General features: G+C 43.3%; 1 protein-coding gene across 2 annotated transcripts in view; it reads left to right on the plus strand.

Moving 5' to 3' along the window:
* The first annotated feature begins 1,331 nt into the window (after window positions 1-1,331).
* Window positions 1,332-18,968, plus strand: part of dip2ba (disco-interacting protein 2 homolog Ba) — a 44,553-nt gene continuing 26,916 nt past the window's right edge. For both annotated transcript variants that reach the window (XM_044350994.1, XM_044350995.1), the window contains exon 1: window positions 1,332-1,592. In XM_044350994.1, the coding sequence (XP_044206929.1) occupies window positions 1,508-1,592 (85 nt within the window). In that variant the 5' untranslated portion in view covers window positions 1,332-1,507. The remainder of the gene's footprint in view (window positions 1,593-18,968) is intronic.

Raw genomic sequence — 18,968 nt, forward strand, 5'->3', positions numbered from 1 at the left:
CTGGCAGATTAATTGATCTTATGTTTTGCTCACAACTCCAGAAAACAACTAGTAAGCTCATTCCTATTACTGGAATATCACCATGTCCCTGTTTAAAAGCGTTTCAATTTGTTTGTAGTCTCTTAAGTGAACTCAAAATTATTTGGATGTGTGTAGTTAAACAAATTCCTAATAGAGAAGAGAAAAGAAGAAAAAACAAAGTCCTGATACACAAATCTGTTTTCAGTTTGTGGACTTTTTCTCTAATCTTTGATGTGAGAAGTTTAGAGGGAAAAATCACTATTTGGTGGAGCTGTTAACAATTCATAGACATCTGAAATGTGACCCCGACTACACACTGCTTTATGTAAGACGTCAAAAGCCACAAAGGTTGGAAACCACTGGATTCATCTTTAACATTGTGTTGTATTTTAAAAGCTTGTATTATCGATGGTGTCAAATCTTCATCTGAAAAGTAACTAAAGCTGTCAAATAAATGTAGTGGAGTAGAAAGTACAATATGAAATCTAGTGGAGTGGAAGTATAAAGTAGCATCAAATGGAAATACTCAAGTAAAGTACATGACTGATATATTATTATATGACATTAGATTAAGCAGCATGTTACTGTTGTAGCTGCTGGAGGTGGAACTACTTTGAACTACTTAATAGAACCACTTTGAAGGGCCTTGAGTAAATGTACTTTCCACCTCTAGTTTTAAGTAAGACATTCTGGCTTTCTGTGGCTATTATCTACAAAATAAGGCTTTAGGTGAAAGTGAAATCCTTACAAATACTCTCAGTGTATCACATAATGAAATTGAACTTTTTCCTAACTGGGATCCTCTGGAAGTCTAATGTGTGTTTGTGTTTTCCTGAAAAAATGACATGATGACATGAAAGTACATCACCTTGGTACAGTGGTTTTCAAACTTTTTCATGTCAAGGAGCCCTAAACTGACACAATTTAGACCACTGACCCCTATTTGCTAAGATTTTTGCTTTTAGATGTTTTATTACAGAAAGTGTATTAAACCCATGACCAAAACAGTCATACATTCTGTCATTGTGTTACTTATGAATGAAATTATAGTGAAAATAACGTATTCCCCTTTTTGCTGGGGACCGCCTGGACCCCCTCCAGGACCCCACTTTGAGAACCTGGTAATAACACAGTGTACCTGTTAAGTACTACCCTGCAGTAATAGTGAGGAAGAGATGTGTTTTTGCGTGTGAAACGCCAGGGGGAGCAACAGTTTATGGTTTCAGCGTGTTTTCTCGGGATGCGGTGAATTAACCGTACAGGCGAGGTAACTGCGGTCACGTGACCACACGGTTCGCCGTTGGTGAGTTTTTTTTCTCCCTCATTATGGCGGAGGGGCCAGCCGTGCGGATGGACCGTCTCTCCCACTCTGATGCTTGTTTTGTGTCTTGAGGGAGGGCGTCTTGTTTTTATTTTTTTTCTACACTCTCCCACGACGGCCCGGTGTTTTTTCAGCTAGACTGCGCTCGTGTTTATCGGCGGAGTCATGGCAGACCGCGGCGTGGATTTGTCCGCCCTGCCAAAAGAGGTTAGAGACCAGTTGGCGGAGTTGGATCTGGAGCTGTCTGAAGGTAAAGGAGGGGAGAAGGGAAGAGGGGGGTGATGCTACAGCAGATTTTCAAGCTAGCTTTGTGTAGGCTAATCGATTACACCAGTAGTTTTCCTCCTTTTTCTACCCTCCGCTTGTAATGAATTGAATGTGGGCACACGCCACTTAGCTTATATCGTGCTAACACAGGATGCGAGCAGACGAGCTAGCAGTGCATGACAAGCAGCAAGAGAAAGGCTTTCATCCATCTCCCCCCGTGTTGCCTTTATTATCTATCTCACAGCAGACAGTGGCTCATTTTAAAGAAAAACCTCGATGTAAAGACATGTTTCTGGGCGTCTGAATGTCAGAGCCATGGCTGTGTGTGACAGACAGGGATGGCCAGAGGCAAGGTCCATCTGGCTATCAGGGCTTGACCCCTTTTTTCCTGTCATCTTGCTTATACTTATTCACATGGTGGGAATTCAGATTCATCTGTGACCACATGGCCTTCCAGTTGGACACCATTCAAGCATTTTACATGGTGTCTGTACTCTGGTTTCAGTTGGAAAAAATAGGGTTTTATTGTATTGAAACTGAGTCATGGTGACAAGTGTTGACGTTAATGTCAAAGGGCCTACAGTCATCATCTGCTCTCATGTCATATGAAGATACAGTCTGTTGTGAATGTCTGTTACTGATTACCAAAGTGTGACTAGTGGCGTTCATTTGAGAGACCAACAAGATGTGAACAGAGCCTCATACACCTGTCTAAACCTGTTATTACTGGGAATTATAGGTTTACCTGCCTACCTGCCCCGCTCTCCTTGTATTACAATACACTCAGTCTAGTGATGGACAAATTGTGTGAGATCTGTGTCAGACTTGTGCATTTAGCCAATGTGGATGCTCCTAGACATGGATGATGGACTTGTCTATTTATTGTACTTTACACATGTGTGAAGCATTCATTCATCCATCCGACACATAGTACAAATCAACCCCATCCCCCAAGCAGCTGTCCTGCTCTACACCCACTGACACACACTGTCACATCCCTGACAGTATCCCCCCCTTCCCCTGCTTCATGGCACCTGGGCCATATTCCTCCAGCTGAGGAGACTGAAGCCAATTGTCCCGGCGTAGTGACCGGTCTGTGTCGATCTAACTATGATGACTGACATTTGGTTATTTTAGGTGCTGTGATAGTATTGATAGGGATTTTTTTGCAAGAGTCTCAGTACAAATGCTGTTAAAGCCTCTCACTCATGCCTGTAAAAATGTCTTAAAAAGGAATATGGGACTATAAAAGACCTTGACTCTATGGTTGTGTATTTGACGATTATATGACATACTACCATGAAATATACAAATGTATGTTTACAAGCTTATTACTGTTAGCTGTAAGTATATTGGAGTGAAACCGCTGATGCCTTTTACGGATCACATCAGCCAACATGGAAAGTAAACTGATATGTTATTTGTGCATCTGCAGGTATTTTAAGAGCTCACTAACCTCTACAGTTAAAGTGTTATTCTGGTGGTAAACCAGTGTTTAGTATGTTTGTCTGGTCTATTAAAGAGTTATACTGGTGGATCTGAAGGTTTTAGCCAATTAATTACATCGGGTGTACTTTGACATCACAGGCTGACCATCTATATCGTGAGTCATTTAACGGGTGGCTGATATGACGATATATGTATTGTCAGGGATAGACGGAGGTCTAATTGTGATTTTGCCACACTGTTCATACTGTGGAAACAATCTCGTTACCAAGGTGTATTGTGGGCAATGTTACACATCAATGATTAGGACTGTTTTATGGCTGAATTTCATTCTTACATGATTTTACATCAATATGTTGAAGTACTTTGATATGTCACATATGTAATTTGACATCCATTTACGATTTATTGATTGATTGTAGAGGGACTGTATTACATCACAATCTGTATTGATATATTGTGATATAAAATTACATATATAGTCAGCGATACTGGATATCACCCATCTTAGGCCTTTTCATTATTAAGTGCACTTTTTACATTCCCATCAGACATTTATTTTGCTTCACATCAGAAGTCAAAACTTGCTGTAATTAATACAGTTGACTGGTTGTCAGACAACATTATGAATGCGGTGCTTTTTTGATTGCAGCTTTCAAGTATTGAGTGTGATAGAAAAATGTCTTAATCAGCCATAAGAGCAAAATATTTGGATGTTTGCACTATTTTAGGTTCATGCGCATCAAAGCCAGCTAGTCCCTGTATGACTGCATGCGGCATGTCACTACCTTGTAGGCTATTTTTCTTGAGTCCATACCAGCCCTCCTCTGAAGCAAGTGGAAATGCCTGTTCCTGCGTTGCTCGGATAAGAACACAGGCCTGCCAAATGGCCTCTTAAAAAACAACCCAGTTCTGCTAGCCCCCTGTGACCATGGGGACACAATGAGGACCATTCAGCTGGTCTGAGCCGCCGTGGCCAGGAGCTCTGCTGCCATTTAGGCCATTCAGCTGAACTCGGTCTTTGTGTGCACGTTGGAATGAGCTGCCTCCATAGGAAGAGAAGGGAGGGGCTGGTGATTGGTCATACTTGAGAAGATGACGTGTAGTGTGTACTACTGCTGGGAGTGGTTGACCCCCTCTCAACCTGCCATCTCTCAGCTGGGCCAGGGGTAAAAGGTCACATCCGGTTCTCCACTGTAACTAGCCTACCTGGTAAACATTCCTCGCCATCCGTCAAGCAAGTTATACAGAGGCATAATGTTGCTGACACAAGCAAAATTTTTGTTTTTTGTCTGTGAAATAGTAGCTGCTGGTCCAGGCTAAGGAAAACACAACATGAGATGATTACCATTTCCTCTTACTCAAAAGTTTCTAAACACTTTTTCATGTGTTTTCATGCTTGTTTGCACAGTATGTTGATACAGTCTTACAGCCTATTTGCATCTCTGATCATTGTGTGGCCATCATGAGAGCCCAGATTATTGCCAGTTATTTCCTTTCTAGGCCAGTCATCCAGTTAACCAGCCAGCTAGCATTCAGATGCAACAGAAGCAGGCTGGGCTCATTTGTATATTAAGAGACTGCCCTCAGCAGAGCATGACAGCACTAATATGGACCCAGTCTGTATCAGCCGTCCATCCTCCTCCTGACCCTAGCCATCAGTGACAGCGTGCAGGACAAAGCCTGATGTATCCTTGAGGACATATCTCTTCTGTCTCTGTATTATTTATGAATGAGATAAGCAGTGAGCTGTTGTTTTTGTTAGTAGTCAGACAAAGCGCTTATTTTGAGACGGATTACAGACGTGTGATACACTTCCTCAAGCTCACATGGTGAAGAGCTGTGCTTTTAAGGTGGAGGTCTGCAAAAAAGAGGAATAAGGGCCGCTCACAGTGATTGTAAGACAGAAATCTCTACCAAACTTCAAATGATTTCACAGCTTTCAACTCTTGCAGGTCTGATACTACACGCTTTAACAGCTTTACCAAATGTTAGTGTACTTCTCCTGCAAAAACGAGTGATATGGTCAAAATTAATGTTGCTACAATAATCACAGCATTATATAATCATCATGCATCTTCTTAAAGATGATTTATATGGTATTTTTTGCTTTTGACGGTCTAGAGAGACAGGAAACAAGGGGAGGGATAGAGAGGGTAGTGACATGCAGCAAATGTCCCAAGCCAAATCGAACCGGGAACACGACAATTACAGAGTACTTGACTATTTCCCGTCACACTATTTACAGAAAGGTTCAAAATGACAAGTCAAAAAGCCAAACTCATGTTTATCCTGTTGAGTCAAATGGTTTTCGAGTGTTTTTCTAAAACCCAAATGCTATAATTTTCTCAAAAAATGTATGGTTTTAGATCTCATGCTGTGACACTTTTGGTAAAATTAAAATTATTATTCATTCAGACAAGATAACCACGAAACCCAAAATGTGAGATGATCTACTTGCAATTTGGAACCTTCCTCTTCAATTTCTTACCACATTTGGGTGAGCTTTAAGCAATCTAAAGTGTTAACATATCAAGCCATTTTTTTCTGTTTGGATATTTTGGTAGTATACGCTACATTAGTGTAGCTCAGAATACAGAAACCACAAATCATCTTCCTCATAGCTTCAGGGCCAAGGCCTTAGGCCCAAGCAGATGGTTGGGTACTTTTGGCACAGGTCTTTTTTAATGTGTGTTTGTGTGTATACAGTATGTTTGAACATGCAAATGTGTGTATGTGACATAATACTGTCTCTGTGAACGGTTAATGATGGCTGCGGTCCCTTTCCCTCCTCTAGGCTGAGTTATTCACATGCTCCCATTAAATACCATGACACCCTCACAGAGAGGTGTGTGTGGGTGTGTGTGTGGTTGGTGTGCGTGACTTCGAGATGCCCTACAGGTAAAAGTTTAGGCATGTATAGAAGACTGACAACCTGACTTTGTTGACTCAGTGCTAGGAGATATATTGACATCCCACTCATCAGCCCTCAAGAACTGCACATGTCTTCTACAGCAGAAGAGGCTCAACTCGTTGAGCGAGCTCACATGTGATGTCAGGTACTGTAACACTGGACAATTAGGCTGAAATCAACAATATTAGTAAGAATATTTTTCCCCAATATATATCAATCTGTTTTAAAGTTTTGTTGGAATCAATAAAATAGACAACAGGGGTTTGTGAAATGATACCACAATATGATCATTATTAATCAACCGAAACCTGATATGTAATCATTGAATTATTGCCAAGCCCCTATATGAGGACTTTGGTTTTACTAGGGTGTGGAAATCTGATATGACACATGGAAACCATGAAATAGTGGAATATTTTAGTGAGTAGAGTGACTACAATAAAGGACAGTGGTTGATGTGCCTGTGCTAACAAGCATCCTCTCTTCTGAAGTACCCTTAAGCAGGACTCCGCCACTGAAATGTGCTATTCGGTGTCTGACTCTGTGTTCTGATCTTCATGTGGAGGAAAGCAAGTTAATGGAGAACTTCCCCACAGTCTAGGAATAAAATTTCACATTACATTAAACATTAACGTTCACCCACTAATGTGATATGAAGCCTACTTATGTATGTCAAGTTAAACTAACAGCGTTTAAACATATGACATGTTTACAGACAAGGCAAGCCTGTATCCTGTCTCGTAGACCCATGACTCACTGTAATTAGGTGTGTCCTCTTCTCCAGGGCACATCCATCCACCACAAAGTAAAAGAACCTGTTTCAGGCTCCTGTCTCACTGTGCTGTTTACTGAGTTGATAGGTGTGATGCAAACTGTGACTCATCATAAGGGAAGAGTGAATGGGGATTTTATGATATCAGATCCTTTCTCGCAGACTGCACAACACCCGCCTCCATTCACCGCTTGACCAACCTGTAATCTCAACTGAGCTGAAAGCAACAGTGATGCGCCTCTCTGACGTTGCATTGTGCAACCTCCCCACTCAGTGTTTTTGTGGCCTGCAGTCATTTAGTCAGGGGCCCAGGCTGTGACACACCAGACAATGTTGACTGATGTGCGCTCTGATTTACACCTCACAGGCTAAATGATGATCGGTGGCAACAGAGAAATCAAATGGTGTTTTGTTTTTTTTTGGTGTTGTCAGATTGTGGGAGCTGATGCAGAGCCCCTCCAATCTATCGCTAGACTATATCCACCGCCCGGCAGGCCATGTGACTGTGCTAATGCTGAAGAATGCTCTTGTGAATATAAATAGACCTGGCTGGCAAGACAAATTCGCTTTCATGCCTGAGGAGGAGAAAACAAGCATCTCTTTGACACAAAAGCACCACCATTATTGCAGTGGAGGCCACACTCTTAAAGAGCCAAGGAGTCACTCCTAATTGTGTGTTTCTTTCTCGCTGAGGCTAATGTTTCTGGTTAGAAGACAGCAGCCAGTGGTGTACACATCCACAACCAGCAAACCAACTGTCTGGTTGGCTGCTACATGTGGGTCACTGTTATGCCAGTGGGTTGTGTGTGAAATACCGCGGCCTGTTGGGAACTGACCTTCTCAGGCCAAGCAGCCTGCTGACTGACTCATGAAGAAAGTTGCTGTAGGTGTGCTAATTGTTAAAGCATCATATCAGTGGTTTTGGATTTTATTTTTATTTTGTTTTTACTACGTTACCTACAAATTGTTTATCCTTAACATTATTGTTCATCATTTACCAAATGATGAGTCATTTCCTACCTGCTTTGAAAATCAACATAGGGACTTCTCACCGTAAATATTTGGTCAAATTTATGTGTTGTGTTATTATTGTTTGGTAATGCAAGTGCAAACAGGGAATGTTTAAAAACCTCACTTGTTGATAAGTCCAACTTTTTGTGAGAAATGTTAGTTACGCACTGTAACTCCAGATCCTGTGAGTGTAGGCGCTGCCCTCTAAGGCTATGGCTAGTGGGTTTATCTCTTGTGCGCCCACGCAGTGCTGAGAAATTTTAGTCCACACCCATCTGCGGGATGGGCCCTCTCACTGTCTCACCTTGAGTATAAAAAATATCGAGACTGGACAATTGGCTCCCAAAAAAGCTTTTTCTCAGCTCTTCATGGAGCCAGTGGGGCCCAGAAATTAGAGGTCTGCGCCTGTACTCATAGAATCTGGAGTAACGATACGTAACTAACGTTCTATGTCATATAGGCTTCGCCCTCTAAGGCTATCGCTAGTGAGATAAGGGTGAAGCAGGATATAGTCCATGCCACACTCGGTCCGTCCGGTACCACAAGCAAAGACACACGCCTACTTCAAAGAGAAACGAAACAAGTAGCGCTACATGCCCAGCCATTGCACCATGGGTAATGGTTCATCACAGAGCCCCAAAGAGCCCCGAACGCACAGTATGAGGGGATGAGGGCTGGCGAGGAGCAGAGGAAGGGAAAAAGACAGCTCTCCATGCGCCGACAAGCAAGAGGAAGAGCGCACAACTGAATTCCCCGATATCAATCACTCTGATAGAGCACTCAGTACAGAGTGAGTCATAGAAAAGTGGGAGACATCCTACATATAAAAACAAATGAAAGAACGGGGAAGACCAAGAAACCGCAGTTTAAATGTCTTCCACTGTCATTCCTCTGTGCAAATTCATCTGGTGGTGCGCGCTCTGATGTGCTCTGGGGGATCCATCCCAGAGGACAGATATGCCTGTGAAACAGCCATGCACAGCCAGTGCGAAAGGCGCAGTGCAGACAGACGAAGCCCCTGAGATTGCTCTCTGTTGTGTACAAACAGACACTGAACGGTGCAAGGCGGCTGTGCGTGCAACGTAGCAGGCCAGAGCGTGCACCGGGCAGAGGAGATGAGACATGGCTTCCTCCTCAGACTTGTGATGAGGAGGGAAGAAACCCTCCAAGGTTATCCCCTCCATCTTAAAGAGCTAGTAATGCTCTTAGGCGTAAAAGCCGTGTTGGGCGCAAGATAGCTGAACTGCCATCTCCCTGGATCCTGAGAAATGACGGAGCCACAGAGAGAGCAGATGTCAGAGCCAAAAGCGGGGCCGTTTTGGCTGACAAGAACTTAACTGAAACCTGATCCAAAGGTTCAAAGGGGGCTTTAACCAGCGTACGTAAAACCAGCACTAAATCCCACTGAGGGGCTAGAGAGCATGACACGGGCTGGTGTTCGGTACACCTCTCAGGAAGCGTTTCATCAGAGGGTGGCTGAACACAGATCTTTCGCTGAAATCCTTGTGACAGGATGAAATAGTAGCAGCATAAGTTTTAACCGTGCTGAAGGCCAAATTCCTGTCCACTAATAGTTAGAGGAAGGAAAGCAAGTAAGGCAGGGAACACTGGAAAGCTTTCCATTTGGCGGTGTTAGACACCCGGGTACAACATCCACGGAGAGGCCCAGCCTCTCTAAGCGTTCGCATTCAGCGACCAGACCCACAAACGCTGGCCTATCATCAGGTAATTCCTGATCACTACCTATGCCTGGGAGAGAGCATCCCCACAGCCACTGCAGGCATGGAAACCATGGTGCACCTGTGCGCTCCAAGGCTAACAGGATTGCTGGCAGCCACTTTTCCTGCACTCGCTCCAGGGGCGGAGGGATCATTGGGACTGGTGGGAAGGGAAAGTATCGGGCCATGGTTGATAAGCAAACTTGTCCACTCACAGTGGAAGATTGTCCTGCGTGCTCAAGGAGAACCAGAGAGCGCACTGCATGTTTCCGCGTGCGGCAAATAGATCCACCTCTGCTCTACTGAACCTCCTCCAAAACGGGGAGGCCAGTTCGGGATGGAGACTCCAGTCCCCTTGACGAGGGTCCCCTCTCGACATAATGTCCGCTCCTCTGTTCATTTCGCCAGGAATATACACTGCCTTGATGGAGAGTAAGTGTGTGTACGCCCAGCACATCAGCCATCTTGCTAGGTTCAGAAGCTGCGCTGAACGCACTCCTCCCTGACCATTTATGTAGGCTGCTGCTTTGTTGTCTGCGGATCAGCATGTGCTGATTCTGCAGCAGTGGGGCAAAATTACTTTGTGAACTGCTGAATGTAGCCTTTGCTGATCAGCCTGCTCATCCAGCCGTCCATTGAACATACGCATCGCCACTCTGAGTAATGCTCTGAAAGTGGGCGTACATGTATTTGCTGTGCTGTGGTTGCCATGGAAACAAGCCAGTCCAGAGCTGCAGTTGCATAAGTCGGAGGGTTCTCCGGTGCAACCCATAGGGGGCTCGGCTCGAAAGGGCTGAGTGGAAGCCCCATGAGGCTGCGTTACATATGGGCTCACAGCCCCCCCTCTGCCCCCCCATAATGTATGGGGACAGCAATGTCATGAAGTTGCAGTTTAGGGGGAGAGGGTCCATGAACGTGACATTCAGGTGTGCTTACGCTCCCATTCACCGAAGGATGAAGAGAGACGCTGGATGCAGAGAACTGTGTGCGCCCTGTCAGCACGAGGTGTAGTGACGGCGCTCGTAGGCTTATTATCACACATTTTGTCAGAAAACTTGTATGTGGGGAAAAACTGAGTGTGTGACAGAGTAGGTGTACTGTTTTTGTGACACGGGTCTGTACTGCCTGTTAACCGACAGGTTAAGGGCCACCGGCTCACACAGTGTAGAGGATGTGTTTAACAGCTACTGCTGAGTCAGAAGAGTCAGGGGTAGACTTTTTTCCAGAGATATCACTCTTTAGGGGATGATGTTTTGTTTTATTTCAAAACAAGTGCCAACATTTTCATGAACATCATCAGTACAATCCCCTCCAACCCATCATTGCCTCCTGCTCTGCTTCCTTAGAGGCTGTTGGGGAGGAACCACCAGGTGCAGGCCACGCGGCTGTTCTTGAATCCCCTCCGAGGTGCCAGCTGTGCAGCTGAGAAAGCTGGCTGAGGTGGCTGTGGAGGGAGAGGGGGAGAAGGGAGGCAAGACGTAGCCCCAGTGGTTGCTATGGGGTGTCTCTGCTGTCAGTGTTGGTCATGGCTGTCCCAGCATTGACCGGAAGAGTGCAGGGGGCATGCACCATGCCGTCTGATGTTTTCTGCCTCCTCTGGCGCTGACTTCATGGCGTCCACCATAGAATGGAAACATAGCCCAAACAGCTCGTCGGGTTGATGGGCGCCTCAAGGAGGTCCCTCCTTGATGCCTTGGGGATGGGGGACTGCTGAAGCCAGAGGTTCCTTTTGTATCATTGTCTGCCAAGCGGCAGTCCATGCCTGGTAGACGGTGATGGAAGCACAGAGAGTAGAGATAACGCTGGCAGCCTTGTTGATCTCCAACACCTTGTCCAGAGGCAGCGCAGTTGGCTTAGCGGCCAGCTTCATAATCGAGAAAGCCAGCAGGGAGATGTTGTTGGCCGATGCCTGGCAGGCACATTGGTGAGTGTGGTCTGACAGGCAGGCAGTTAACTGGTCCTTGGAGGATGATGGCTGGACAACACCATCCCACACCACAATAAGCCGTGAAATTGGGCTCCAGAGAGGCAACAGGAGGGAAGCTGTGATCCGTGAAACCCTCCACCTTGGTGATGGGGATGTAAGTGGAAACAGGTGCTTTCAGGCTTCTTGGCTCCGCTGCCACACCATCCTGGTACTTCCTCATGGGAGGAAAATGAGGCCACATGGGATCTTGTCTGGCCGTCTGGACCACTCATCTCATCCAGGGGAGCAGCTTCCTGCGCTGGCAGTACAGGGAGATTTAGGCGTCTTCCTAATGATCTCTGGGGGCTCCTGGAGGAGATCACCTATCGCCGGCAGGGAGGTTGAAGCGGAGGAAGAGTTCTCCAGGGTCCCCTGGGTGTGTAACGAGTGAGCTGCCACCGAGCTCCGGCTCCTCCGCCGGGAGGAGGGAAGCTAGGGGCGATCCACACGATCTGTGGATGGGGGAAGCTGAGTCATCCGACTCCGGTTCGTCAAGTGGGTGTTGACTAAAATCTGTCAGTGTTGCGTGAGTGCGTGAAGGATAAACCCACTAGCGATAGCCTTAGAAGGCGAAGCCTATATGAAATAGAACATAGGAGATTTGTGCAACAGCTGTTGTGACACAAGAAACTACCACAGTGTTTTCACTGTGTCCATGTTTACCTAATGTTTGGTTTCCAGAGTAGATTTTTTGATAACATTGCCTGTTTACGCAATGATTTTTGGCACCAGTCTTTTCAGTATCACATGTCAAAGCATCCTTGAACACATCATGCAGGAATAGTTGTGAAATCAGTCACATTTTGTAGTTGGTGGTCTGTAGTCATGCCATGGCTTGATGAACAAACTAGCAAACAACTGTCCTTGAGGTTAGATGACTTGTTAGCTTGTTAGCTTGTGAGCGATTGCGTTCTGAACAGTTTAAAAACTGATCTGTAAATGTTGATCAGTCACTATATGTTAGGTCCGTTTTCACAATGACCTAAACACCCCTTTAGCTCAGCGGCTAAAGGGGTATTTCTGATATTCTGATCTTCAAAGACATTTTTTCTGTCTTTCAGGAATAAAATAATATTACCAATAAATTTTAAAATTGCTTCCATGTGATTGTAACGACGGTTGGACATTAACTCTTTGACCATAAACCTGCTGTCTGTTCCTTCTCTCATTGTCTGGCTCTCACTCTGGCTCTTCAGATGATCAGCCACAGCTGATCATTACAGCCTTTGAAGAGGGTGTGGAGAACACGGGGTATTTTCTAAGCAGCTGGTCAGTTTCTATATATGAAAGTGCAGGCCTGCGTCACAGGAAGGGCTGATGGGAAACCAGAGCTCAGGGGTAAAACAGTCATGCTGTATCTGTACAATAAAAGTTTCCAAAAAGGTCAAACACTTTCTCTGTCAGTGTTTATTGGGTTGTTTTTGTTTTTTTTTTCTCGTGCCTTGTGAGTGAATAGTTCTCTTCCTAATTCTTATGTGGAGCCAAAGGGTTATCGAAAATTCCCAGTGAGTAGAAGTCCTCAGGAAACCCCCTCAACAGGCTGATGTATATCTCCCCTCTTGGCCCCTCAGAACACATTGTGCTAGAGCTTGGCGTGTAGTCGTGGACCCCTTTAATTCAACTCCCCAGAGAAAGAGGTAACACAAAGGCCATGAAAACACATTGAATAGGGTGTGGCTTCAACCTTTTCATCCCTAACTGTCAATAGCACTGGCTTCTGGGCTGATGCAAGTCCACATTGCATTGAGTGGAAACATTATTTTAATATTTTGAACTTGGTAGAATCACAGCCACAGTTCTGGCCCAGCTGGCCTTAGTCATTTCCTGGAGATGAGCTAAAACTGGTTGTTTGCTTCGAAGCCTGAGCTGTGTTGTTATGATCCTTGTTGGGCAGGATTTGGTAACGTTAATGTTGAATGAATAGAAGCGTTTTTTTTGTTTTTTATTGAGGGTTTGTGGAGATAGTGCCACATGCCACTGCGGGTAGTGACAGTATATCAATGCACAGTATTTCTCACACTCCTCTCTCAGTGGGAGGCCCTCTTTCTATTGTAGGTTTGTGTCGTGTTGCGTGCTCCCACAGACGGTGACGAGACATGATGACTTGTCTGGATGTCATCAAAATCATTTGGCTGTGGCTGTAGGAGCCATAGGAGTTAGTTAGAGAGCTTTTAACTAACTAATGTTAACTAAACTTTCACTTAAGACTCATATGTGCACGCTAGTTGGCATATATATTTTGAGACACAACTAAATTTAAGGGTTATATCTCCCACATAGTTCTTTCAATGTTTATGTAAACCCTACTCTAAGTAAAGCTGAGACACTTTTAATGTAGTAGCAGAGAGCCTGAAGAACAAAAAACGTGTAACTGTCCAAGTACTTACTGTATGGACTGTATGTGTTGAAAGTTGAAATTCTGATGGGCATTTTCCAGATCCTTTTCTAAAACCTAAATGTCCACACTAATATGCCAAAACAACAGGAGAACATTGAAATATATATTGAGTTCTGCACAGGCATTTACCAAACAAATCACATTCATCTGTATTTTTGAAAAGATGTTTTTGGTGTCCTAACTGTGGTTTTCAAATGTGTCTGCATCGGCACCGATACAGTTTGTCAAGTCACTCCACTTTCACCTTATCCAGTTAGTGCCTATCTTGCTGTCAGTAGCTTGTTTCTAACATACCCTCTCTACCACTCCCTTGTGACCTCATACCCTCAGTTCCGCATGAAGTGAAACATTTTCGCTGATGTAAAGGTTTGTGTATTTTAGAACTTGACAAGTGGCTATATGGCCCATTTTTCACCGCACTATATTGCTCTCTCGCACATTCCTCTAGTGTTGCACCTTGTTGAACATCCCCACAGTTTCAGAGCCGTCACAGTCAGAGCAGCGATAGACTCCCGTCTCGATGACAGGCTGTTTAATGAGTGTGAGCAGTGGGAGGTGGGAGGTCAGGACCGTGAGCTGTCCAGAGAGTGTAACGTAGGCAATAAGGTCTGTGTGGTTTCAGTGTCAGCTGTAGATTCAACACCCCGGGATGTGAGTGTTTCTCAAAGACCACTCATGGCTTGTTATGAGCTCATAATATTGATTTAATGAGTCAGCTGCCTGGTTAACATTCCTCCTTCTACATTAATGTCCTCTTTTAACCCATCATCCATGAGCAATTAAGCCCCATCAAGGAGCAACATTTCTGCATATGATGGAGCATATTGCTAATTTAAGCTCGGGTAATGTACGAAGCTCAGTGAACCTCAGGTCATGTTTATGACCCTTTTATCTCAACACTACAACGCGGTGGCCACAGTGAAACCCGATATCCCTCGCTCACTTTCATTGCTCAATACACTCTGGTTACCCAGCAATGCTGAAACACTGGTCTGTCATGCAGTTCACCGACCAGGATGCCTCTGTCTAAATAAGTCTCGTCTCTGTTTTTCTTTTCTTTACAGTGTGCTGAATTAAGTCAGAGTCAACCTACTGACCTTGTTTCATTCCCATCATAGTTCAAATAGATGAGCTAGAAGAGAAAGTGACAAAATAACTCACAGTGGTGTACTTATACCATGGAATAGGCCTTTTTCACAGTAGACATTTTGACTTTGATAGTAGGAAAAGTAAATGTGTTTGTAAGAACATTAATGATGTATCTGTACTATTGAAGCGTCCCTGCAAGTCAAGACAGTGAGAGCACAATACCGAGACCCTGAAACTGATGCAGCTAAATGGAGTTCAGCCATCATTAATTTTATTATTTACGCCTGTGCTTTTATAAAAGTCCGACAGACAGAATAGCATATATTGTAGTGTACATATCTAGTTTGTTACACAAGATCTTATTGACTACTGCTGCCCAAATTTTCATGTTTGTCGTTTAGATTTCTGTATTCATGGCAAGATATCAGCCTGTAGATGTACAAAAGATATGTTTGGTAATATCAAATCACCTAAATTGGCATTTTGTCAACACCTATCAGACCTTTTTCACCATAGACACTTTGACTAGTCATATCAGGAAAAGCACAGGTGTAACTAATAACCTTAAACATGGCCCAGTTCCATTATGTTTCTCAGTGTGCTATTTCAATAAGTCAGCATGCACATTACCAGTAACACCTACATACATTGAAGGCAGCCATCATCATTATTATTATTATTATTATGGTTAATTACACCTGATTATTTTCCTGGTTCTGTGAAAAAAGGCCTATTAATACAAAAATCAAATATCAGCTCCAATTTGATAACATTTTAAGCAATTATTGTTAAGTAGCCCTACATGACATAATCCCTACAGTGGAGGATACAGTAAGTGGCAGCGTAGCCAGCTAATCTAACCAGAAATCAGTCTGGGATTTGGCCTCTCACCTCAGGAGGCCTCTCTCTGTGCGTACCTAATGCCACAAACACATGACTCGTTAACTAATGACCCATTGTGCTTACAGTGTGCTATAGAGAGAAGACCGAAGAATAAACTACATTAACCTTTACTGGTTACTAACAAGCAACCTACTTGTTCCTGCTTTACGTCAGTTGTCTGACTCAGCAGTGAACCGTCTAGAATTGTTCACCAGGTCTTATCACTTTGATGAAGTAATGCAGCTTTATCCCGAGATTGAACATGTCTGTTATTTCCAGGGAAATACCATGACCTAAAGTAGTGTGGGAAAGTAGCATAGATGAGAGGGAAGACTCAAATCTTTTGATATGGCCTTATACAGACAAATGTAGTTTTCTGTGTGTTGCTGACATTTTGGAGAATGTAATTCTGTATTCAGTGTGGTTTTCTCATTGAGCCATAAAATTAGCTTTCAATACTGTAACTGACTTCAGTGTAGTCACACTGTCATACTGCTGGCTCAAGAGTGCCGTCTCTGCCAATGTAGAATGTACAATGTAATACAAGTAATGGACGAGGAAAGGCAATACTTCCTCTGCACTCGAAACAGAATGTTAATACTTTAAAAGCTTGGAAAGAACATTAGTTTTATTTCTTTGGCAAAAATAACTTTCAGGATGCTGACTGTTGAGTCTGATTGTGCCTTAGCTCCAAGAATGGATTGTTACTTGCGCTTCACAGTGGACACAATCTTAATTTTTGATCTTAGTGCGGCTAACACAATTGAACTGAAGTGTTTTTGTCCCGAACAGGAAAGTCTGATTTGATGAAACGATTAGGCGGCTGACTCAGGCAGGGTTGAATTGGAAAAATAACCAGCATGTTTATGTGTGTGTGTGGGTGTGTTTGTTCATATGCATGCACGTGTTTCTTGGGTGTGATAATGTGGGTGTTTGTAAGGTTTTACAGCTTAAGGAATGTGTGATTACCTCACATACTGATACTGATAACACAGTGACTTTGATCCGTACGTATTTGTGCATTGTGAGCTGCTGCATGTTTGTTTTTGCGTCTGTTGTGTTCTTTATCCTTCTGTCCAGTTTCCTGTAACCTGCTACCTTGCTGCCCGTCCTACCAGCATCACTTTCGTGGTTTCACTTTCAGTTTTCAGTTCTACCCACACCTGCTGTTACATCCTCTGCACTGCTCGCTCCCTTTGAATATCTACAGTCATTACCTACTGTGTATCGGAAAACACAGGTGTTATGCATCTGTGATTGTAAGATTGAAGACCACAGGGGAACTTTTCATTTGCACTGATCTGCACTGACATGCACATCTGTTGGCGTCTTGTTTTCTATTCAACTCTTTCTATTGAGTTTTTCTCAAGAGAATGCCACAGAATTGTAAAAGGAGCAGTAATATGATCTGTCGCACCAACCAGGAGAAGAAAATGGCTGCTCAGCAAAAAAATAAACAAAATTCTAATTTGCCAAATAATGGTGGTGATATGAAAGATGTGATGCGTATCATGTAATTATATCCTATCGCTGGGGGATGTTGGAAAAATATTACACCACAAAAACCAAAAGACATTCCTCTGATATAAGGATATGTCACAGTATCTCTTAAAAAAACCTCATTTCAACTATATAATGCTTTGTCCTCCTAATCATAATTTGAAAAGGCAGTTAATTGTCGAGACCTGCTGGTTTTAACCTTGAAGCAACCAAAGACGAACCAAATCTCTGTTTTTGAATTGAGATTCTTTCAAGAGAAATTACTCTCCCTCAACCTCTTTCTCAGCTGTTTGGGAGATTTCTGCAGCCATCCAGAGATCACTTCATCCTCCCCGTCTGCCTGAAAACCCCCATATGGACCAGCGGGGTCCCAGAGGAATTTTAGGCCTACTTATGGAGTGGAAAACATTGGTCCTGGAGGTGGGAGGCCTACGTGCAAATGTTTAAATCAGTCTCAGACATGAACAAAATACTCCCTGAGTGAAACCTCATTGTTGCTAATATTTGATAGCTTTGATTCAGCTGCTGATACACTGAGAAAAGCACTTGAGGACTTACAGTAGATCTGAGGAAACGAAAACAGTTCTTGTACAGAAGCTGAAGTGTTAATGCTCACTCAGTTTTCCTGCAATCGTCGAGTGTCTCCCTTTTTGTTTTTATTTGACTAAAAAAAGTTCAGTAAGGTAAATTACATCCATAAATGTTTTACAAGTGCTGGACACAAAAAGAAGCCCAGACAAAATAAGACAAAATACAAGCAGAATGCTTTTGTTTTTACAAATGTGAATCCTGTTAAATACTGATCTCGATGGCAGTGAATGGTTTAAACAAGACTACATCAGCTAGTCATGTCAGCTGATCTGATGAACTGCACTGGGTTGAACCAGGAGCCATTTGGCATCGTAGCACATCATAGTAAACTGGATCAATATTGAAATATATCAATAAATTAAGTCTCTACTGGATTACTGTGTTGTAAAATGGCAACAATTAATGGAATTTACCATCAGTGAGTTCTGTGACATTTTGTGATTTACACATAGCTTAGGGGTATTTTTGTAAATATTAAGTTGTTACTAGGAATTATGTTGTAATTTATCTCCGCGGTGCAATCACTTTCTGATCTGTTCAGCTCTTTTGCAATTCACTGCTGGTTCTAATGTCTCCTCATTGTCTCAACATTTTGATATTGTGATAACGGCATAGCACAGATTCACTGTAAACAGTAAACTTAACGCTATATTCAGTGAGTGATAATGGTGGTGGTGTGATATGCTGCCCTCTATTTGCTTGGATCAGGTGGCCAATTCTTACACATTATACCTTTTTTAAATGTGAATATTTTCTGGTTTCTTTAGTCCTCTATGATTGTAAACTGAATAACTTTGGTTTGCAGAGTGTTGATCAGGACAAAAGACGTTTTAGGTTGCATCTTGGGCTTGGTGATTGCGATTGTCATTTTTCCCAATTCTCTGACATTTTATAGACTAGAATAGTTTTTGAAATATTTTAGTCTGGACCAACGTGGTCCACTGGCAGACTAACATCCCTAGAGCTGTTCTGCTAGCATGGTTAAAAAAAGATAAAGACCATTCTTGGGTAAAATGTTGAGTTCACAATATTTAAAGTAAATATCAAAAGAAATCACACGTGGGAATGCAAA

This window comes from Thunnus albacares, chromosome 5, assembly GCF_914725855.1.
Source record: "Thunnus albacares chromosome 5, fThuAlb1.1, whole genome shotgun sequence".
NCBI classification, from domain to species: Eukaryota; Metazoa; Chordata; class Actinopteri; order Scombriformes; family Scombridae; genus Thunnus; species Thunnus albacares.